Source organism: Barbus barbus, assembly GCF_936440315.1.
Source record: "Barbus barbus genome assembly, chromosome: 2".
NCBI lineage: Eukaryota > Metazoa > Chordata > Actinopteri > Cypriniformes > Cyprinidae > Barbus > Barbus barbus.
The window spans coordinates 15,227,186-15,251,134 of record NC_136730.1 but is presented as its reverse complement, the minus strand read 5'-3'; the positions used below and the strand labels follow the sequence as shown (position 1 = coordinate 15,251,134).

Here is a 23,949-nt window from a genome sequence, read left to right as displayed (position 1 = left end):
TACAATATTCTAGAAGTTTTAAGAGCCAAATGTTCTTTGGGGTTCCCACTTTTTTAACCAATGATTTTTAATGACTTTTCCAGTCAATTAAAAAGGATACAGAATTTTAAAATACCGATTTTTTTACTCACAGTTTATACCTGATAAAATATTTTAGAGCATGGCATAACTAGAAAAATGTATATTTATTGTAAAAAATGTCCATAGAGTTTTACGATTTAATTCATTTACATGATTTTTTGAAATCACACTTTTAACATTAGGCTACTTCATTCAGGTTTTTTTAAAGGCAGTATAAACTCTGATTCTTGAAAGAGGAAAGAAAAAACTGTTGTTGAGGGGGTCAATTTTAGTGGTTTTATTTTTATGCTTATTTTAAATCTTGACATCCCTTTGGAAGTTTGTTGAGGCCCTCTAATGGGCCCCAGCCTCCTGGTTGAGAATCACTGCTCTACTGTTTAAAGAATATATGATGAAGTTCATTATTTCTGCACAACTAAAAACTTTACATAGCATAACTGCTGAACAATGGTAGATATTATCGATTCCCAGAGCACAACTTATTACAGTCACCCCTTCCCAAAATTCATATCATTGGCTAAGCCACAACTTGACACCCTCGATTCACTCAAGCAAACAGCTGTGTTTGTGCCACAGTGATTGCCATACTCCTTGGGAAACTGAACAACTTTAAGTAATTCATTTGTAGTCTCTGTCCATTTAGTTAGTATAGCTAAAAGTAACTTTGTTATCAGAAAAAAAAAAAAAAAAATTCTTCAAGTTTACAATGTTAAAAGACATTGCATTAGTTCAATAATGTGCTGGTTCCAGTGTGACACTAATCCTTGTTTTCTTGCTGATTTGTTGTCTTGATTTAGCATATTAGTAATGAACTGGCTGCATTGAAACTAGAGAATGGTTAACATTTCTTTTTGGGGAATGTTGTGTAAAATTGGCTTGTGTGTCCTAATCTGAATTAGAGGCAAGGATGACAAAGTACTTTTTATTTTATGTTTTATTTTTTTACTTAAGCATTCATGCTATTGCCAAGGAGGCATGATAGTTCAGGTTTATTATGTGGCTTGGTTGACAGAATTGCAGTGTTACGTTGCATTGGTTTCAGTATAACAGTTGGTTGCTGGTTTCACCATCTTTTGTGAGTGAGTTTGAGTTTGGTGTGCAAATCTAACTCTATGCCTGGTGCAGACGTGATTAATGCATGAGTCAGGTTGTATAGCATCAGCTATTTTTCACTTCTCCTATCCTTATTGTATCTCAACATTTTTATTTCTCTATGCACTCAGATGAGTTTCCTCCCAGGACCTTCCACGGCACCAGTATGTGTCTCTCTGATCTCAAATCTGTGTGCTGTCCTTCCTGTAGATCAAACCTATGTCAGGTTTAGCCTTATGTTGGGCTGTAGAACTTGCTGTCTGTAGTTTTTTTTCGGCTGACCTTTAGAGAAGTTGTCTTCTATGACTAAATGGAAATATATTTGCCACTGAATTTATGGTTATTTTAGTGCTCCTAAAGATGGAGGTGACCACTGTGTGTCTAATTCTCGCTGTTCTCCATTTTATGTCAATTAGTGGATGACAATATAGGCTTTCTTCCGACATTTGGCCCCTGCTACGTCAACATGTACGGTAGCCCCCGAGAATTCACGGCCTTCTCAGACCCAAATGAGGCACTAAACTTTGGAAAGGTGAGATTTAGTCTCTCTATATATACACATATATGTATGCATGTATGCATGTGTGTGTATATGTTTTTGCATAATCAAATTTATATTACATTTTTATTTATATTTTTGTGATTCTAAACATCAAAATGTTTTCTTTAAATTACTTTTTTATATTAAACCTTTGTATTATGTATTTTTATTTATACATAATTTATATTCATATTTCATTTTAAATTTTGTCTGGAATATGTAATTCCTCTAATCTAACTTGGAATAACTTGGAAAGTGGCATACGTTTGTAGCATATGATTACAAATTTATAGTTAATTACGTTTAATGCTTAATATTTTTTTAACAATTTTAGAAATGAAGTTGCTGTGTTTGATTTTTTTGACGTAGGGAGAGGGTGTGGCCTATCGTGGGCGTTTGCTGTTGGAGGTCATTACAAAGCTGTCTGATCAGGTGGAGCAAAAGACTGATGACATACACTCTGATGACCTGCTGGTGGTAGAGGTGAGTTCGCAGTTACTCTGGCTGGCTTTGACACCAGACATGGGATCATGTGACGCAGGATGGATCATTCAATAGAAGTGAAGGACCTCTGCTTTACTGTGTCATACAGAAATTCATGCGGAAGAGGAAGTTCTCCCTGTTTGCTGCATTCTACTCAGCCACTCTTCTTCAGGATGTGGATGATGCAGTTCAGTTTGAAGTCAGTATTGGCAACTACGGCAACAAGTTTGACAACACCTGTCTGCCTTTGGCCTCCACCACTCAGTTCAGCAGGGCCGTGTTTGATGGTGAGAAACCCATAATGATTTATATCTGAAAATGTTCAGATTTTGGTTAATATTTTACATGCATTTTTTAATTTGTAAAAAATGGGGAAGTCGTGGGGAAGTCGTGGCCTAATGGTTAGAGAATTGGACTCGTAATCGAAAGGTTGCGGGTTCGAGTCCCCGGCCGGCAGGGATTGTAGGTGGGGGGAGTGAATGTCCAGCACTCTCTCCACCCTCAATACCACGACTGAGGTGCCCTTGAGCAAGACACCGAACCCCCAATTGCTCCCCGGGCGCCGCAGCATGGCTGCCCACTGCTCCGGGTGTGTGTTCACGGTGTGTGTGTGTGTGTGTGTGTGCATTTGTTCACTACTCACTGTTGTGTGTGTGCACTTGGATGGGTTAAACGCAGAGCACCAATTTCGAGTATGGGTCACCATACTTGACAATACGTCACAACTTTTTTTTTTTTTTTTTAATGCCACGTAAAACATCTAAACTTTGATTTCACTTTGAAGTGGATATTTGTGGCACTTGTTGCTCTTTTAACAGAAACAAATGTTGTAGTAAAAATGTATAATATTGTTTTACTAAATATCAGTGAGAACCTTTGAACGGTAGTGAATATCTATACAAGTAAATGGAAAAATGCTGAGCTATGTGATTTTATGAAAAAACAGTTTTAAGTATATAAACAATAATAATAATACAAAAAGTTGTAAGATTGAGGCTTTATATTACACAAAATGCCCAATCATTTTTCATTTTAGATTGTTATTTGGATCTCAACACCTGTAAGCCAATGAGTCACATTCACTCAAGCATATGACATGACTTTCACTGTAATATTTACTGTTATTTAGGCTGCCATTACTATTACCTGCCATGGGGAAATGTGAAACCTGTGGTGGTCTTGTCTTCAGAGTGGGAGGATGTCGGTCCTCGCATAGAGGCCCTAAACATGCTGCTCAGCATAGTCGACCGATTGGTGAGAAGCATAAACATCTAAGATACGGCTCCAATTAACACATCAAAATATATCAAAGTACAATCAGTTATAACTGTAAGCTAATATTGGTTTTCACTGTTCATAATAGGAATCAAACCTGGAGCAGGTACAGCTGACACTCAAAGCAAGCAGTGACGAACAGGAAGTGGAGCACAAGGTTATCCAGCTCCTTGATGATGTCATTGCCGACTGCAGGTGCAGATGTGCTCTAGTGTTTCGTGAAGCTGTATCGCATTCACCATAACAAACTAAAGCACTCTTATCTGTGTATGTGCTGTAGTGAGGAGCTCCCTGAGTTGAATAAATGGCCCTGTGTGACGGCGCTGGATAAAGCTCTGAGGAATCTGCGCAAGATTAACATGCAGCAGATAGTGCAGGCGGCACTGGCACTCAAACACGGACCAGAGACCGAGCTGAGTGCAGTGCTGGAGCAGGCGGAGGACTGGATCCAAAGACTACGCCACCTATCTGAGGAGGTGAAAGAGATGTGGCCTTAATGTCTGAAGTGCTGTTTCCACATGGTATAAAGATGCGTTTTCATTGATCCAATCACAAGTGGTCAGTCAAGACACATTTACACCTTGTGTTTAAAGGGATAGTTCACCAAAAAAAAAGAAAATTCTGTGATTTGCTCACTTTCAAGTTGTTCCAAATCGGAATTAATTTTTTCTGTTGAACACAGAACAAGATATTTTGAAGAATGTAAACAAACAGTTGACGGTAACCTTTGACCTCCATAGTTTTTTTTCATGCTATGGAAGCCAATGGCTACCATCAACTGTTTGGTTACTGTTAGGTCAGTAGACAGCGGTCTTTTGTGGCTGTTGAACACATTCAACCACATGAGCATCTACACTGTGAAGGCAATGTGGTCGAATGCGTTTTTGACTGCTTCTGGTGGTCAATGATGATCAAAACATTTTAGATCCCGTTTACAATTGTATTTAGTGTTGTTCACTTGTGATTGGATTGGCAAAACAGTATTTTTATACCAGGTGTAAACAGGGCCTATAAATATTATTTTGATAATTTTGTGCTACCTACTTCTGGTTCAAATTGTAATTCCATTTTTTTTTTTCAGCCCCAGAACAGTCTGCCAGATATAATAATCTGGATGCTTCAGGGAGACAGACGATTGGCCTACCACAGAATCCCTGCCCATCAAGTTCTCTTTTCCCACGGTTACTGTGGAAAGCATTGTGGTCAACTTCAGATGGTTTTCATGAAGGTAAACACAGGCAAAGCACATACCAAAGCTACAGTACAAATGATGAATGGAACCATAGGGGCCCTGATAAATCTCTCTATCTCTGCGTGTAATTTGTGCTCAGTATCTACAGGAAGACAGGGGATATAGTAAGATCCCAGCTCAGCTCAGGGTCAAGGTGTGGTTCGGACTGACTGCTGATGTCAAATCCTTTAACCAGTTTGCCGAGGGTAAACTCTCTGTGTTTGCAGAAACGGTGAGTGGGCAGCTACCCACACGCAACTTTAACAAATTAGTTAAATATTATAATTTTTTGTGTGTTTCTTCACCTATTGGTACTTTTGGCCTGTGGCCCTTTGCTAAATAACATCTCTTAAAAATACATTGCACACAATCATGATATGACAGTTTACTCAAAAATATTACATTGATAATAGTAAGAAATGTTTCTTAAGCAACAAATCAGCATATTAGAATAATTTCCAAAGGTTCACGTGACATTGATGATGCCTTCTAAATTACATTTTAAAACATAAAAACAGAAAACAGTGTTGTAAAATGGAATAATATTACTATTACTATAGCCTTGGTGAGCATAATATACTTTTTTTCAAAAATGCACTGTTCATTTTGATCTACAGTATGAAAACCAGACTAAATTGGCTCTGGTGGGGAACTGGGGTACGACGGGTTTGACATACCCCAAGTTCAGTGACGTGACTGGCAGAATCAGACTCCCAAAGGAGAGCTTCAAACCCACTCCAGGATGGAGCTGGGCAGGAGACTGGTACATCAGCCCAGAGAAAACGTTAGTACCATCTTATCATTATCTGTGATACCAGCATTATTATAGTTATATTATTATACACCCTTTGAAAGTGCATAACATGGATTTGTATTTTTGCCCACGCTGGCCAGATTTCTGTATGACACTGATGCGGGTCATACAAGCTTTTTGGAAGAGGTGTTTGAAAATCATATGCGTTTACCAGGAGGACAGTGGATTGGCATGCCGGAGGGGTACACAGATGTGGTCAGTGTGTGGTTGTATCATAACAAAACTGTACCTTTAGTTAATAGTGTTATTCATGAGCCGCAGAGGAGTAGTTAGTCTAAGGGTATTTAAAAAAATACTTTGAAAAGTGGACTAACATGTTAAAATCAGTTGGCAGGAAATGACCTTTTTGTTCTTAATGTGTCCACTGGGGGGCAGAATGGAGAAAAAGCCGTGCCTAAAGATGAGATCGAGTGTCCCCCTGGCTGGGTGTGGGAGGATATTGAGTGGAGCGAGGACCTGAAGCGTGCAGTGGATGATCAAGGTATGGAAACTTTGACAAGTCTTTCCTGCACACACATACGCCACTGATTTATGAGCTCTGTTATTTAGAATATATTGTGCCTTTACAATAAATCCTCTTCTACCTGTAGGGTGGGAATATGGAATAACCCTCCCCCCAGACCGCCGGCCAAAGTCCTGGGTTCCATCCGAGAAGATGTACCACACCAACCGCCGGAGACGTTGGATCCGACTCCGCCGCAGAGATATGCAGAAAATGGAGGCGCTCAGAAAAGTACACCATCAGTCATTAGCCAAGTGTTTGTTTTCAGTCAGAGAAATAACAAAGTTTTGAGAGCGATAAACAAAAGAAGAATCTTGGCTTCATTTTTTCTTTGAATTGTGGGGGATTCTGGTAAAGCTCAGGGTGGCGTGACATAAAGAGCTCTGTGTAGTCTCAGGAGGTCTTCCCCGTCCCTGAATGCATCTGGTGAGAGGCAGATGGAGCTTGAGAGGACACCTAATTAATCATGCCATCTGAGAATAATCTGAAATCAATCCCACACCTCTAATCCACTTGGCAGGAAAATCTGGGTCCAACTATAAAGTCCTACCGCAAATATGCCTAATGTTCAGCATCTGTGTGAGGGTTTGTAACAGAGAGAGAGATAAGGAGTTTTTGTTTCATTCTGTGAAAGTCTTTATCCAATAAGCAAAAAAACACACTTTGTTAATAAACATCTAAAATACATTTTTGAGATCACTGTTTCGGATAATAATAATTATGTTAGACTGAAGAGCATTAACATATTTGCTTTCTGGAGTCAGAGAGAATGGTGCTGGGCCTCATTCATGAAACATGGGTGGAAGAAATTAAGTGTTAAACCATTCGTAAACTCACTCTTACATAAAATGCCACATTCAATTCAATGAGACAGTTTACATTAGATGGATTTACGAACGATTTACACACAAATTTGTTGCACGATTGAGGCTCAGTATGTTTATATTTGGTTGTGTGCAAGCAACAAGTAAGACTACCAAAAGTGAGTAAAGATCCAAGAGGAAAAAGTGTGTGGGTACAAAAGATGGTTTAGATTATATTATTTACTTCAAAAATGAAGTATTTGGACAACCAAATAACGGATAAAAATATATTAATGCACTACTGTTCAAAGTGTGGGGTCAGTAAGATTTTGAAATATTTTTAATAAAACAGTAATGTTGTGAAATATTATTACAATTTAAAATAACTATTCTTTTTATAATATAATGTATTATTTTATTATATATTTTAAAATGTATTCCTGTAATGGCAAAGGTCACATGATCCTTCAGAAATCATTCCAATATCCGTTGCTCAAGAAATATTTCTTGTTGAAATTGTAAATATCTTTACTATCACTTTTAATCAATATAATGTACCCCTGCTTAACAGAAAAAGTACTGACCCTACATTTTTAAATAGTAGTGAATATTATTTATGCAATGAAATTATTATTAAACCAAATGACATCTGCACACAAATGATGTTAGACATTTTCCCAGAACACTACAATTTTGACTCGTGTTCACATTAACATTGGGTCTTTATCCTAATTTTAGGCAGTTTTGTCCTAATTTCAAGCATCTATCAATCTATCATTTTATAATTTAAATGTAAAATGTTTTGCTTGAAAAGAGTAATTAAAAAAAAGAAACCCAATAATTAGACCACTTAGATATTTGATTAAATGCAGTATCATACAGTATATTTTTAAGTGTCCATATAAATTTTAGGGACACTGTGAGTTAAATCAGTTGTCCTCATGGTGGCACTCTTCAAGCACAGATTTAAAACCATTTGTCTAGTCGTAGTCGTAATCTTTCTGCTCTATTAGATAACTCTAATTCCTCACTAATACTTTCCTCACTTCCCTAAAGATCCTGGTGTCTGCTATTTGTCTTTTTTTATTTGTATTGCACTGTGCACCGCTGGATAGGATCATACAGAACACGCATAATAAAAATAATACTTTAATATAATCCAGTTCAATTATATACATTTGTCTTTTTCTGTGTGTGCTCACTCTTCTACAGCAGCGTCCGGACGAGTCAGAGCGTGAGGGCTGGGAATATGCCTCTTTATTTGGCTGGAAGTTTCACCTTAAGCAGAGGAAGACTGACTCCTTCCGTCGCCGGCGCTGGAGATGCCGTATGGAGCCGTTAGAAAAGACGGGGCCGGCGGCCATCTTTTCCTTGGAGTGTTCGCTGGTAATGAGGGTTGACTATATGAGTGATGTGGAGCTGGAATTGGGTTGAGATTTAGAAAGAGAGACAGTAATGGAAGAAAAGGAAAGTGGTCGGAGAGAATCAAACGAGGGTGAGATGCAATTTAGACAAGGCAAAGGCGAGAATGGGTGTGGAGGGCTTTGAGCTTGGACGAATCGGAGGTGCTGAGAGTGACTGGGCAAGCAAAGTGGAATCAGCCTGGTAAAATAAGGGCATCATGGGATATCATTTACAGGGAGACAGAGATGGAACAGTGAGTGTGAAAGACGGTGTATGCATAAAGCCTAGTTAGTATGCTTATTCTTTTACTCTTAGTCTGGTCCGCTGGGTCCATTGTTACGGATCTATTCCAGGCAGTTTGGCATAAGATGTCGTGTAGGCTTTGTTGGCTTGAGAACTCAGAGTTGACGAGGGTCTGGAATGAATCCATGGTGCAAGTGAAAGGCCCCAGTGCCTTGCAAAAGTGAACCTGAAAACTCTGACCCAGAGACATCAATTATAAGCTTCAAATACTTAATTTACTCATTTTCAGTTATTCCCATATGACGTTGAGTGTTTTAACCTATTGTTTTTAAATCATGCTCTTCCTGTAGCTCCCGTGCTAGATTATAACTGAATTAACCAATTCATTGGAATAACTTTCCAAAGTTACTGTATGATAGAAAGAGAGTAGTTTGGGACAAACTGATTGAATCAGAATCAGACTAGGATGAATCAGACCTTTCAATGCTGCATATGAGAGAGTTGTTTAGGACCAATCAATTCACTTGAATTAATCAGACTTTCCAAAGCTACACGAGAGATAGAGTGCAGTTTAAGACAAATGATTCACTAAAATGAATCAGCAAATCTACATATGAAGGACGGCCATTTATAATGAATTGATTCATTAGAATGAATCAGACTTTTCACTGCTCTATATGAGCTGTTTAAGATGAACCTATTCAATAGAAAGACTTTTCAGACTTTACACTGCTTAATATAAGAGGGCTGTTTAGCATGTATCGTTTCACTAAAATGAATCAGACTTTCCAATGCTACATATGAGAGATAGAGTGCAGTTTAAGACAAAAGATTCTCTAAAATGAATCAGATTTTTCAATGCTACATATAAGATAGAGAGCAGTTTAAGATGAACGCATTCAATAGAAAATCTGACTTTCCACCTCTTCCTATGAGGAAGAGCTTTAGTGAGAAAGAGGATTAGTCGATTCACTAGAATGAATTAGACTTTCCACTGCTACAATATGAGATAGAGAGCGAAGCAATTCACCAAAATAAGTCAGACTTTTCACTGCTATCGAAAAGCAGATTTTATTATATCTTAGTTTGCTTGGTGCTAAAAGCAGCGTTTGCAAATAGTGACATTTAAAATAGCGATTCAGCGTTTGGTAGGACTTCACATCTACTCGGTGGAAGTAAATTCCAAATTCTGTTCTTGTTTCAGAGGGTGCTTTGGAGGGTTTTTTTCTTTTCTTTTTTCCTTCAAAACCATACAGTACAAGGGTATTGGGTTATGTAAATATAGTGAGCCACAAATGACATAGCAGTTTCAGTCTGGTTAAGAGACATAATCAGGCATTTTATTCAGAGAAGGTCAGAATTTTGTATGTGTCAAAATGATATTCGAGTGTCTTGGGGCGTGACATGTAATCACTTCATGCCAGTGGTTTGTGGTGCATATACAGCTGCCCTTTTCATAACTGACAACAGAGTCATCATTAACACATACTCTGTTTATCCTTTTGGTCGGAATATTGTGATATCTGATCCAACATGAATGCCCCATCTTTTCCCATCTCCAAATGTGTGAGTCTACTGTTTAGGTTGAAAGAGCATAATGTGTCTCACAGTGTTTTTCCTTTTTTGTCAACAGAGCAGTATTACTGATGAAAAAAATGACGATAAGTCAGTTACAACAACCTTTGGTGTCAACCGCCCGACCATCTCCTGCTTCTTCGATAGTGAGTCAAACATGCCAGTTTTCTCACTTCATTTAATATAATGACATATTTAAATGATAGCTGAAATTACGCTGATGTTCTTCCTCTTGATTCTTTAGATGGGACCCTGTATCATTTGCGATGTTATTTGTATCAGGCCAGAGACCTGCTGGCAATGGATAAGGACAGTTTCTCAGGTGAGCATATACCACCTTCTCTGTAAGCCAGCAGAAAAGGTAGATGCATTACCCAAACTTAATTATTACAGACATATGAAGGGTTGTGTACAGTTCAAAATTGAATGAAGATTTATTTATTTGTTTTATTCCAATGCAATATGTTTAAAAAAATTTAAACATACAATGCAATATGTTTTTTATGTTATTTTATATTATTATTTTATATATATGAATACGCCATTCAAACGTTATGGATCTGTACGACTTTGTAATGTTCTTGAAATTCTCACCAAAGCTGCATTTATTTGTATCAGAAATACATTTAAAAACAGTAATATTGTGTAATATTATTAACTTTTAATAGAACTGTTTTGTATTTTAATATACTTTAAAATGTAATTATAATAACCTCAAACTGTTAAAGGGTAGTGTATATTTTAGCTTTTTGCTTAACAATGAAATACAAAAGGAGATATTAAGAAATTAAACTGAAGCCTTTTTTTCAATTCTGAATTTTGACCGAGCCATATGTAAATCAGGTTTTCCAAGGTCAAAACTAAAAAAATAAACAAAAGCAGTGTAGACTACTCAGTTTTGTTGCTTAAAATCTGATTAAAGCTATGCATAGTACCAATAAATATATGCACCAGTCATTCATTTTGTAAAGCAGCTGCATTTATTTGGGCAGAATCTACATGTCTTGCACCTCTTAGATCTTGAACTTGTTGTTATTTGCATGGGTTCTGAGTAAAATACCCTTTTGAACGCAGTACTAGCGTGACATTCAGACACACAGCAGGCATCGGCAAAATCTGCTTTTTAAGACTATTTACTACAATACCACATGGCATAAAGTGTGTTCTGCCAGCTGCAATGATATTTTGCCATACAATAAGTTACATATTTGGCAACACAAATTGAGGTCAACGAGTAGTCTTAATGTGAAGCACATTGAGAGCGATAGCGTACACAACATAATTACGATTTTATTAATTTATCTCTAAAAAAAGCTCAGTGTTGCCTAGAATAATAGGAGCATTTTATAAATAACAAAATCCTAAAAGTGAGGTCTTTTGAAATGTAATGGTAGAGGAACCGTAACTGAGATTACGTCAGAGGGGGTGAAATATTGTGCCTGGCACAGACCAGCCCGAGGCAGTTCGGGTCAAATGTAGCCCAGAGAGAAACGGAATTAAGTACAATGGTGCCGAGAGAAGATGTTGGCAGCGAAGATGTAAAAAATGTCATTTGTATAGAGAAGAGAAGGTACATAGAATAAAACAAATCAAGTCGGAGCCATAGTCTAGCGGTTAATTCATGAGCTCTGATGCTAGTGCTCTTATGGGCGAGGCAGGTTTGAATCTAGCTTGCAACGTATCCCAGTACCCTGCTCTCTCTCTCTCTACGACTTTCTGAACTTTAAAAAGTGAAAAGCCCTAAAAGAAGGCTAATCAAAATGAGACATTATATGCTGAATTTGTTGCTCTACTCTGCCGTTTTTCTTTTTGATTTACTGGCGCTAGTTCCTTTTTTGCCAAGCTAATTTTTCATAAGAAATAGTCTTCCATGACTTGTGTCCTTGGAAAGTATCAAAACAAGTGCACATAAAGCATGTGCACTGTGTGTATTTTTTATTCTAGATGCACATGTGACATTTTGTTGGGTAAAAGGAAGGAATTTAACTGTGGGATTGATGTTAGAGCAGAAGATGCTGATGTAAACGGTCTAAAAACACGCATCAGGTGAAACCGGTTTTTCAGTTGTTGCTAGTAGTAGAAGTTCTTCTGTATTCATCATAATTATGTGTTTTTTGCTGTTTATTGACTATAGAATTGTTTTATGCTTTTCTTTAACTGTTTAAGACAAGAATTATAATAAAATATATTTTATAACATAAAAAAATATTTTTTAACATCCCACCCACCATGTCCAGATGTTTTTTTTTTAAAACATTCTCTTTATTAGGTTTTCTACATTGACACAAATTTTTTTACATATGTAAGGGATGCAACGGCTAGCCGTGCTTTATCCCGCTTATTCCATGGTCATTTGCCAAGTTATAGACAAGTTAAAACTTGTATTGCTCTTTTCAGTGAAATATTTGACCCGAAGGGTAAGGCTCGTTAGCGCTAGCATTCTGCCAGCTTCAAATCAGTCACAGAGATGAAATAGTGCTGTAACATTTATTTGAATGAATTATAGCATGTATTTCAATCAGGGGCATCATGCACATATTATTTTTGAGGGGGCACGAGTGTGTGTGTGTGTGTGTGTGTGTGTTTTTTTTTTTTGGGGGGGGGGGGGGGGGGGGGGGGTTCAAATGACAGCAGCTACAATAGCAGTTATGTTCTTATGTTTTATTTTTTCCTTTTTATTCGAAACATTCTCCAATGCATTAACTATATCATGAAATATCTCGATTCTCACCTTTATAGATTATGTTAGTTGATCCATAGTGGGCGATGGTCAAAGTAGCCTAATAATGTAGTCTATTAACTATGCATAAAAACCTGTCTGTTTACTTAAGTAACAGATATGGGCGTCGTGCCATAACAGTTTTAATACGACTGACTTTATATTTAATGTGAATTTAACATTGAAAGTTAATGTGAATAAAAACATTGTAAGTTAGGCTACTTATCATAACACTTTCATTTTACAGAAAGAGAGCAAAGAACATTTTCAGTGACAGTTTAGAGTTCAAGCACATCGGCGCATCGGCGATGCAAGACTTTAACTCGCGTTTCGGTACAGCTGACAGAATTGACTATTTCTTAATCGATCATTATTGCACCGTCACAAAAATGTATTATTTTCACGTCTTTTTTAAGCCATTCGGTACTCGCGCGCTCCAGAGGTTTTCTTTTGCGCTCACAGTCACATCCAAAGCGCGCGCTGCGAGTACCAAATTGAGTTTGCAAGCAAATCTTATTGCGTTTAAGTGGCCAAATACACACAAAAGGACGTCAAAATGGTCGTCCTGGCGAGTATCCTCATAAGCACGGTTTTGTCTTAAGTTAATGCAAACAGTTGCGAAAGAAACCCCATGTAAAGTAACACAATACAAGCTAGATTTTTTGTGTTACTCTTGTTTTTATTAAATATACATGACTATGACCTTGTTAATATGTAACTGCAAACATATTTTGTCCTTTATCTTTGCAAAAATATTACATTTTCATTTTAAATTTAAGTTTGTAGGCCTACTGTACAAACTTGAATTGTTTAAAATACTTATTTTTATTATTCAATTTTTTTTTATAAAACGTTTTTTAATAGACTGAACAATATGAAAATCCAATTAGCTTAATATAAATTCTCAACATAATGTAACAGTAGGCCTATTCATGTTTCCATCCAGTTGTTTGTATGCATAAATTCAAAATGTGCATAAAAACATCTGGAAACACTGCAAATTCATAGGTGGAGGTGGAAAAGCTAAGGTATGGCTAAAACCTAAATATGACTAAGGTAAATGTGACATACAGTTGGGCAAAAAAGTATTTAGTCAGCCACCAATTGTGCAAGTTCTCCCACTTAAAAAGATGAGAGAGGCCTGTAATTTTCATCATAGGTACACTTCAACTATGAGAGACAGAATGGGGGGAAAGAATCCAGGATATCACATTGTCTGATTTTTAAAGAATTTATTTGCAAATTATGGTGGAAAATAAGTATTTGGTCAATAACAAAAGTTTGTCTCAATACTTTGTTATATAGCCTTTGTTGGCAATGACAGAGGTCAAACGTTTTCTGTAAGTCTTCACAAGGTTTTCACACACTGTTGCTGGTATTTTGGCCCATTCCTCCATGCAGATCTCCTCTAGAACAGTGATGTTTTAGGGCTGTCGCTGGGCCACACAGACTTTCAACTCCCTCCAAAGATTTTCTATGGGGTTGAGATCTGGAGACTGGCTAGGCCACTCCAGGACCTTGAAATGCTTCTTACAAAGCCACTCCTTCGTTGCCCGGGCGGTGTGTTTGGGATCATTGTCATGCTGAAAGACCCAGCCACGTTTCATCTTCAATGCCCTTGCTGATGGAAGGAGGTTTTCACTCAAAATCTCACGATACATGGCTCATTCATTCTTTCCTTTACACGGATCAGTCGTCCTGGGCCCTTTGCAGAAAAACAGCCCCAAAGCATGATGTTTCCACCCCCATGCTTCACAGTAGGTATGGTGTTCTTTGGATGCAACTCAGCATTCTTTCTCCTCCAAACACGACGAGGTTTTACCAAAAAGTTATATTTTGGTTTCATCTGACCATATGACATTCTCCCAATCCTCTTCTGGATCATCCAAATGCACTCTAGCAAACTTCAGACAGGCCCGGACATGTACTGGCTTAAGCAGGGGGACATGTCTGGCACTGCAGGATTTGAGTCCCTGGTGGCGTAGTGTGTTACTGATGGTAGGCTTTGTTACTTTGGTCCCAGCTCTCTGCAGGTCATTCACTAGGTCCCCCTGTGTGGTTCTGGGATTTTTGCTCACCGTTCTTGTGATCATTTTGACCCCACGGGGTGAGATCTTGCGTGGAGCCCCAGATCGAGGGAGATTATCAGTGGTCTTGTATGTCTTCCATTTTCTAATAATTGCTCCCACAGTTGATTTCTTCAGACCAAGCTGCTTGCCTATTGCAGATTCAGTCATCCCAGCCTGGTGCAGGTCTACAATTTTGTTTCTGGTGTCCTTCGACAGCTCTTTGGTCTTGGCCATTGTGGAGTTTGGAGTGTGACTGTTTGAGGTTGTGGACAGGTGTCTTTTATACTGATAACGAGTTCAAACAGGTTCCATTAATACAGGCAACGAGTGGAGGACAGAGGAGCCTCTTAAAGAAGTTGTTACAGGTCTGTGAGAGCCAGAAATCTTGCTTGTTTGTAGGGGACACTGGAGGGACTGGCCCTGGAGAAGCAGGCACTGAAGGGCACTTACGAGGAGCAGGCACTGAAGGGCACTTTCACAGGAGGGACTGGCCCTGGAGAAGCGGGCACTGGAGAGACTGGCCCTGGAGAAGCGGGCACTGGAGAGACTGGCCCTGGAGAAGCGGGCACTGGAGGGACTGGCCCTGGAGAAGCAGGCACTGGAGGGACTGGCCCTGGAGAAGCAGGCACTGGAGGGACTGGCCCTGGAGAAGCAGGCACTGGAGGGACTGGCCCTGGAGAAGCAGGCACTGAAGGGACTGGCCCTGGAGAAGCAGGCACTGGAGGGACTGGCCCTGGAGAAGCAGGCACTGGAGGGACTGGCCCTGGAGAAGCAGGCACTGAAGGGACTGGCCCTGGAGAAGCAGGCACTGAAGGGACTGGCCCTGGAGAAGCAGGCACTGGAGGGACTGGCCCTGGAGAAGCGGGCACTGGGGAATGCTGACGAGGAGCAGGAACAGGAGTAGTAAATGTTATTCTGTATGAAGAACATGTGAGAATAAATCTGTTCTCAAATACCAAGGATACCAAGAACTCAGCATTCACTCTCTTATCCGGGATACTCTTCTTCGGTGGTTTACACTGGTTTTCGAAACAGCGCCACCAATCTCACCGTTTTGTGCAACAGCTGCTGCTCCGATCACGTTATCCTAGCTCAAATCTTATCGGACGGCCCGTGTTTTTGCTTTGCGAAACTGAAAATATTTGTGGAACTGGACGGAAAAAAACATTCGCATTTTCGGTGCGCGAATGTTTGCGGTCTGTGTGGAAGCACCCATAGGAAGCTGTTGTTTTATTCCAGCGCGTCAACGCGTGCGAAATTTGTTTGACTTTTTCGCGTTCAGTGTGGAAAGGCCTTAATAAAGCTGTGCGGTCTGTCATTAATGTGAATCAAACAAAAAACAGAGGAAAGCCCTCACTGCTCTTGACTAAATGCTTTGTTGAATAGGCTAACTTTAATATGTTAATTTATACTTTATTTAATTTCTGTAGCCTATTTAGAAATTGTAGTTAATATTTGCATCATTAATGATTTGTCTTATCCACCCACGACCCACCCGCAAATAATCAGAATGCATTTTTTTATTACCCGCCCCATGGACTATCCGCAGCGCCCGCGAATGTAACCGGTGATTAAACTGACCTGGAACTACCTGTGCAGTTAAACAAATTTAATCAACACCTGCCAGCCAATCAGAATCGAGTATTCAGACAGACCATGGAATAAGTATATTTTAACAATGAATTTTAACATAGTAATGATATATGAAAAAAGGAAAAGAAAGAAAGAGAAGAAAGCAACAAAAAACGGATAATGGTTTATTGTATAGGTGTGTAATAAATATTGTGGAATTGTTGCCCCATATGGAATCTGGGCCCACAGGATTCTACAGAAAGCTCTGCAGATTCACAAAATTAGGAATTTCCAAAGTTTTACACCACCTTGCCATTTGTGTGTTTATTGTTTTTTTTTCTTTTTAGAATTATAATTTGAAAGAGTTATTCATAAATGGATTTCAGTGCTCTCAGCTCTGTTTAAGCCATTTTACCATATTTAAATCCATTCCACAGAATTCCCCTCATAAATGTGCAGACTCTGTGTGGGCCTTGTTATTACCTTATATTAATATTACCTATTAATAAACATGAAGTGAGTTTTCATTCAAAATGTGACACTGATTATTGATGTTGGCAAAAAACAACAACAAAAAAAAACTTAAAAAGTCAAATATAAAAGAGCTTTCTTGGCAACGCCGGAGCAGTATTTCACTCCCTTTAAACCATAGCGAGTCTGTTGCCATGGTCTAAAGCTCTAAGTTGTGGTAGTGAAATTTTTAAACCAGAGTGCTCCACATCATTAAAATGCGGGCAAAATACGCCCGCTGGTTATCACCCATTAGAAATGTCTGGTATAAATCTCCTATGCATGGAAAAACCATAGTCTAAAAATGAGAACAAAGCAGACGAGGATGAAAAGGGAAAAAATAAAAATTACATTAAGGTGGAGAAAGATCTGAAGTATATTGTTTTTTTGTTTTTTGCAAAATCTTGGAAGTGTAGTTACCCGGGCTATGCGTTTAAGGTTCATTCTGAACCCGCAAGCACAGATGAAAAAACATTGAGGATCCTTTTAAAAATACAGGCCTGTTATAAATCAGGCCAGTCTGGCGCTCTGATTACAAATCTACAAATAGTTTTTGGTCGGTCTCCTGATGCACAAAACCCAGCCTAGATCTTTTACAGGGTTCTGAGCTCCGAGGAAAATGAATAAATCAAGCTGGAGGCAGAAATCACTTGTCCTTGGGATGGAGATGGAGCTTGAGATGGAGTTTGGTAAAGGGAAATGATCGATGGACCGCAATATTTATAAAGGAGGGAAAAATGTAGAGCTGCATCAGTACTTTGGCTACTGGAGGGGGATTAGAGGAAGTCAGAGGTTTGGGCCAGATGCTACATGGCTATAGGCCCCTCTGTGCTAACGTCAGATATCTATCTATCTATCTATCTATCTATCTATCTATCTATCTATCTATCTATCTATCTATCTATCTATCTATCTATCTATCTATCTATCTATCTATCTATCTATCTATCTATCTATCTATCTATCTATCTATCTATCTATCTATCTATCTATCATTCGCTGGACATTTCGAATATGCGCATTCAAATATGATTTTTGAACAGTTATACCCTGCATAGTATTGATATATGGGAAATGATCCATAGCCAGATTTCTTGGTTGCCTTTCCCTGTTTTCTTTGAGCATGTCATTGTTCCCGAGGGTCATGCATCATGTTTGAGTCGTACACGTGGGCAGCCGTCGACATGTCCAGTCCCACAATGCCCTTGGGGAAGACAGTTTATTTGCTGTTCACTGTAAGCAGCCAGATTAGACACTGCCTGTGTTTATTTCCCATTGGCTCCTGGGTAAAAGTGCACGCTCCCCATAGCTTGTTTATCCCTTTGTTTATTTGAGCCACTGTGTTTGTGGGAAGTAGGAAGTTGTGTGTGTGTGTGTGTGTGTGTAAGTGGGCTAGTTTAATAAGAGCTGGGAAAAGTGTCTGTTTCTCCCTCCCAAGTGAAACTATCCCACTGAGGCTGCTTTACGTCGACTGAAATAATAAACTTTGACTGTCGCTCCAATTTCTGGAATTCCTAAGTAGTTGATGTCACTCTCTTATTTTTCAGCACCTTAAGTGCATATATGTTTATTTAAATGTTTGGATGTTGTGTCATTTACTTACTTTACTTACTTTTGTCATTTAGCAGACGCTTTTGTCCAAAGCGACTTACAAATAAGAAAAAGTAACTAAAACTAAAAAGTTACAACTCTATAAATACTATCTACCCACATATTTAAGAAAATAAAGAAATTAAATAAAATTAACACATGCATATAACAACAACATTTCAATAATAAACATATCAATGAATAAATTAAATAAAAAGCTACTACTATCCCTTGCCGGTGTCCCTGCCCGGTGGAGTCGCACGGTAGAGTCGATGGTCTTTACACTCTTTACTTTTTTACTTTTGTCATTTAGCAGACGCTTTTGTCCAAAGCGACTTACAAATAAGAAAAAGTAACTAAAACTAAAAAGTTACAACTCTATAAATACTATCTACCCACATATTTAAGAAAATAAAGAAATTAAATAAAATTAACACATGCATATAACAACAACATTTCAATAATAAACATATCAATGAATAAATTAAATAAAAAGCTACTACTATCCCTTGCCGGTGTCCCTGCCCGGTGGAGTCGCACGGTAGAGTCGATGGTCTTTACACTCTTTACTTTTTTACTTTTGTCATTTAAAGGAATAGTTTGCCAAAAATAAAAAAGTCTGCCATTATTTATTCTTAAAAACTCATATGCTGTTATTATTTACAGAGACATTTGGAAGAATGTACACATTCCAATTTTCAGTAATGGTTAGTTCTAAAAAGGACAAAAACATAACCCGAATTACTTGTTCCTAGTGTTTTGAAGTCATAAAGCTTTTGTTCAAATTTACATTTTGAATGTGAATTTTTGTTTGCATTCAAATTTGGCTTCCTTAGATTTACATATGCCTGTTTGTAGAAAAGTTTAATTTAAGAGCTACAATAACATCTTAAATTTCAGTCTATACCTCACACAATTGTGGTGCATGACTTGGAATTGGAGTCATATGGACAACTTTTAGTTGGTTAAATGGTGTTAAATGGCACTATCAGCTTATATCAACTTTTATAATTTTATAGAAGAGAAGCATGCACATTCTTTTTTTCTATTTTAATACGTACAGATTTGGACTGGCAATGACAGATTTTTCATTTTCATTTCATCTCTTTAAAACCCTCACTTAAATACATAAACACTCACACATGCACATGCATTGGCTAACTCGCTCATCTTTTCCCCCCTTTCTCTGTCTCGCAACCACACATCATCTTTCAGACATTACATAGACCTACTAAAGTTAAAAAATGCTCTCACCCTCCCTATGCCATAACTCAGGGTATCTCTGGTTCTTTTCACTTCCATAATTGATGTTATATTCTTGGCAAAGTCTCCCTCATTACAGAATCAAATAAAAACAGAACTGCTTGTGTTTATTGTGTTTACTGATTCATTGAAAGTCTTGTTCTGAGGAGAATGTACCAAATCACTGCCTCAGTCTTGATGGCAAACAGACTTCAATGAGTTGATGGCTGCACATCTTTCCTAACTCTTGATGCAGTTCTTTCCATTTAATTTATCCATCTATGTGGCAATAACCTCCATTTGACCTGATGAAGCCTTTCTCGTTTCAGTTGACAGTTTAGATCTCGTTTTTGACAGTATACAAATGCACATTACCCATGCTATTCCCCTTGATTTGTACTTGCAACTCTTGCCATATACTTCATCACTTATTCTGACGTGAAAATGTGATACAATTCATTGATCTTTGACTCTTTGATTAGATCCCTATGCCATCGTGTCCTTCCTGCATCAGAGCCAGAAGACAGTGACTGTTCGGAACACGCTCAATCCCACCTGGGACCAGACCCTCATCTTTTATGAAGTGGAAATATTTGGAGACCATCTTGTGACTGAGAGGAACCCTCCGCACATTGTGGTGGAACTATACGATCAGGACACCTATGTGAGTTTTCATTGTGTTGGTATGTTATTTTATAAATGGGTGTGTTTATTGTCAAATTAATTAGACTTTCGACCAGTGAAATTAAGTTTAGTCCCATTTACAGTTTGTTCAGATCAAGAACCACTAATTTTGTCAGGCAGAATTATCTTACCATTATCAAAGTCAGTTTTCTCAGTCTTATTCGTAACACCATGCGAGTACAGTTCATATCTGTTTGAATGAGGAAAGACTGAAGTCTGTGTAATTGTTTGACAAAATTATGTTTAAGTAACGTATTTAAAATGAAATGATTAAAGTCTGACAGTGGTGGTATTATATAATGCACTTCTTAAACCACTGTTGTTATTGTTAACTAAGTTTTTGTTAATTGAAATAAGGCAAAAATAAAATGAAATATAGAAACTTGAAAAACATAGAAAACGTAGAAACTGAAATTAGAAATGTTGCCTTGGCAACAAACTGAAATAAAATGCTTAAAATGAAGCATAGCGTTAGTTCTGGCAGGTCACATTAGTCAAGCTCGCATCAGCTGACTCTCAGCTGATCTACGTCTACCTATAGGGATGAGACACCTACCAGCACCCATATTTAAGATCCTTCAGTATTATCACCAGCTTTCGCTTTGCTCAGTAGCTCATTTCCCTCCTCCATCCCCAACTCTACCTCTCGACAGTCAGGATTCGGCCTTCTGATTCTCCATTGAATCAGATTAATTTCTAAAATGTTACATGAAATTATTGAACTTTTATGATAATACATTTATGTTGGTTCTGTTCTTTTTACCCTGGGGGGTTATTGCTGCTCTTATCCATGCTAGGCTGCATGGATGCGCAGGGAGTTCTTGCCCAGAACAGAACCACACTGCCAATCCAAACTGTATGCTAATTGTCAGTCATCTTTGACGATAGTGGTTCAGGTTTTGATATCATGTTTTGGTTTCTGTGAAACAGAAAATGCTTGATAACTTATTTGACCCCTGCAGGGGGCTGATGAGTTTATGGGCCGTTGTGTTTGCCAACCATCAATGGTGTCTTCCCCTCGCCTCACCTGGTATCCCATCCAGAAAGCTGGGAAGCCTGCTGGACAACTGCTTGCTGCTTTCGAACTGATCCGCAGAGATAAAGTAAGAGTTATGAATTGTCATCCTCATAGACATTATATCACTTGTGATATTGTAACTGGAATCTGTGGCCTTAATTTTGCAATTGTCAGTCTCAATGACACATGACATAAGGCTATAAAGGTCAGAACTAAGATCAGGAAGTTTAGTGGCTCTTTCACCCACGCAGTTATATTTGTATGCATAACGCCTGACAGCATATGATTTAAAAAGCAAAACCGCTCTCAGTTTTTATAGTATGAAATAATTTAGTCATTGCTCTTCATTCTTTCTTCACAGCCTGCAGTTCATCACATCCCCGGTCAAGAGGTTAGTCAAATGTCTTTAAATTGCCCATCTTTTTCTCCCCCTTTTTTTCCTTTGCTTTCTTTAAAAAATTCACAGACACACACTTCCTGTCCTCCAAGTCATCATCACTCCCTGTTCTCTCAGTCAAGCACGACTGAGTAATTGGATAGAGCTGCTGTAAATGACATAAACTTTGCTGTATCTGAACCGGTTTCACTAGCCCTGTCTGTTTGGAGACTGGCACCACTCAGCAGCTCTCAGTTCAGGAAAGCGGTCCTGTCTGGGCAATGCAGACAGCAAGGAGACTGATTGGAGATGCCAGTGGAGTTTAAAAGTGCCAGAGGCCCCACCCAGTCCAGACCTGTCCAGCTGGCATCAGTTAGAGTGGGATAATCACAGGGAAATTGAATTAAAGTGAACCCTTAGAGAACAGCAAACCACCCACCCACGCACACACACAAACGAATGCCCAAACAAATGCCCACACTGTAACACTTTATTTATTTGATTTTAAAAGTCTTTTTTTTTCTGCAGGGGGATATTATACCACCCTCACATATCATGGATGAGGTAAGGGTTGGTGGAGGATTCTGTGAATAGACAATGAATCTTATTTGCAATTGTTCCAGAGCATCTCTTTCCTGTTCTCTCGTTCATTTTTCCCTCTCTGTTTATTTTGGGCATCTTCAAGCTTGTGCTTCCAGGGTTCCTCTCTGACAGTCAACAGCAATGGGTACAATTCAGCATGCATGCACATACGCAAACATATTTCACTGTATTTAGTTGACAAAACACTATGAAAAAAACACAGGACATGTGGTTCCACCATGTTAAACCAGAGCTAATGATTAAGTCATGCAGACCTTTATAACGGCCTATAATGCAGAAGATACTGAGCCGGAACTAGTGTAGTTAAAGCTCCAACATGTCATTTCCACTGGTTTTCGTTAGGCTGTGGATATGTAGTGTTGAGATCTAGATTTTTGTTTTATCGCTAGTGGGTAGATTCCTCCAGAACTCTGTGTACTTCTACGTACCTCCTTGATTTTTATGAGGCCTGCCAAGGACAAGATCTTGTGGGAGACGGCTTGGAAATTAAGAGGCCTTTCTGATCCGGTTGTATTCCCAGTTCTCCTATCTACTGGATTCCGCTTCATCTGCACAAAGATTTGTATTGTTCTGCAGTGGCATTTCAAAAAGACAGTGATAAACTAATGGTGGAACTAACATGCTGCTACTAGACTGCATAATAGCTGCTCTTCATTAGATACAAACACACTAAGGATGTAAACATTTGCAAGTCGCCAATATTAAAGGTAAACATTGGCAATACATGGTTCATGGTCTTGCACTTTTCCTTTTCCTCTGTACTCCACGACTGTCTTTGTTTTGCTGGAAATAACAGTATGATATCATTAAGATCTAGGGATGCACTGATATTAAATGACCAATAATACAATAATAATATATAGTATTATAAAATAATAAAAACAGAATATTTGGCAACGTTATGGACTTAAATGCACAGACACTATTGGATGAGAACTGAAATGAGCTGGATGATGACATCACTTTTTTCTCTAGAGTTCCTTTATATATCATTTTAACTTATTCCATAATTGCTAAAATATACAATTTGGAAAATTTTACAATTAACAGCGTTATTAAATTATTAGAAATTAACCTTAAGTGAGTGTTAATGACAGCACATGTAATCGAAACTATACACTGTACAAGTAAGTTAAATTTAAATTACATTAAACTGACTCAAAAAACGAGTTGAATAATGAATAACTTAAAAATGATGTTAAAATTGGTTGAATTAATTTAATGTGATTTGACTTAAAATATTGGAAAAACATACTGTTCCCATTACTTACTGAATTGTTACAGTATGAAAATAGGAGAAATGTGGTACCAATTTGCCAATATTATTATTATTATTATTTTAATTCCCCAAACAGAAGAGAATAGTGCTAGCAGCACCAGGGTCATAGGTTCGATTCCTAGGGAATGCATAAACTGATTAATTTTTATAACTTGAATGCAATGTACAGTGAGTAGCTTTGGATAAAAGCATTTGCCAAATGCATAAATGTAAACGTAAATGCAATATATATTTATAGGATCT

The 23,949-nt window shown here is 38.2% G+C and overlaps 1 protein-coding gene across 3 annotated transcripts in view; it reads left to right on the top strand.

Annotated features, from left to right (window-relative positions):
• Positions 1 to 23,949, top strand: part of dysf (dysferlin, limb girdle muscular dystrophy 2B (autosomal recessive)) — a 77,482-nt gene that overhangs the window by 11,795 nt on the left and 41,738 nt on the right. For all 3 annotated transcript variants that reach the window (XM_079429407.1, XM_079429406.1, XM_079429405.1), the window contains exons 17-36: positions 1,590 to 1,705; positions 2,084 to 2,197; positions 2,307 to 2,484; positions 3,327 to 3,451; positions 3,561 to 3,667; positions 3,753 to 3,948; positions 4,554 to 4,700; positions 4,804 to 4,935; positions 5,321 to 5,487; positions 5,598 to 5,712; positions 5,893 to 5,998; positions 6,108 to 6,250; positions 8,035 to 8,208; positions 10,103 to 10,190; positions 10,289 to 10,366; positions 20,229 to 20,410; positions 21,393 to 21,533; positions 21,810 to 21,839; positions 22,353 to 22,388; positions 22,510 to 22,551. In XM_079429407.1, the coding sequence (XP_079285533.1) occupies positions 1,590 to 1,705; positions 2,084 to 2,197; positions 2,307 to 2,484; positions 3,327 to 3,451; positions 3,561 to 3,667; positions 3,753 to 3,948; positions 4,554 to 4,700; positions 4,804 to 4,935; positions 5,321 to 5,487; positions 5,598 to 5,712; positions 5,893 to 5,998; positions 6,108 to 6,250; positions 8,035 to 8,208; positions 10,103 to 10,190; positions 10,289 to 10,366; positions 20,229 to 20,410; positions 21,393 to 21,533; positions 21,810 to 21,839; positions 22,353 to 22,388; positions 22,510 to 22,551 (2,417 nt within the window). The remainder of the gene's footprint in view (positions 1 to 1,589; positions 1,706 to 2,083; positions 2,198 to 2,306; positions 2,485 to 3,326; positions 3,452 to 3,560; positions 3,668 to 3,752; positions 3,949 to 4,553; positions 4,701 to 4,803; positions 4,936 to 5,320; positions 5,488 to 5,597; positions 5,713 to 5,892; positions 5,999 to 6,107; positions 6,251 to 8,034; positions 8,209 to 10,102; positions 10,191 to 10,288; positions 10,367 to 20,228; positions 20,411 to 21,392; positions 21,534 to 21,809; positions 21,840 to 22,352; positions 22,389 to 22,509; positions 22,552 to 23,949) is intronic.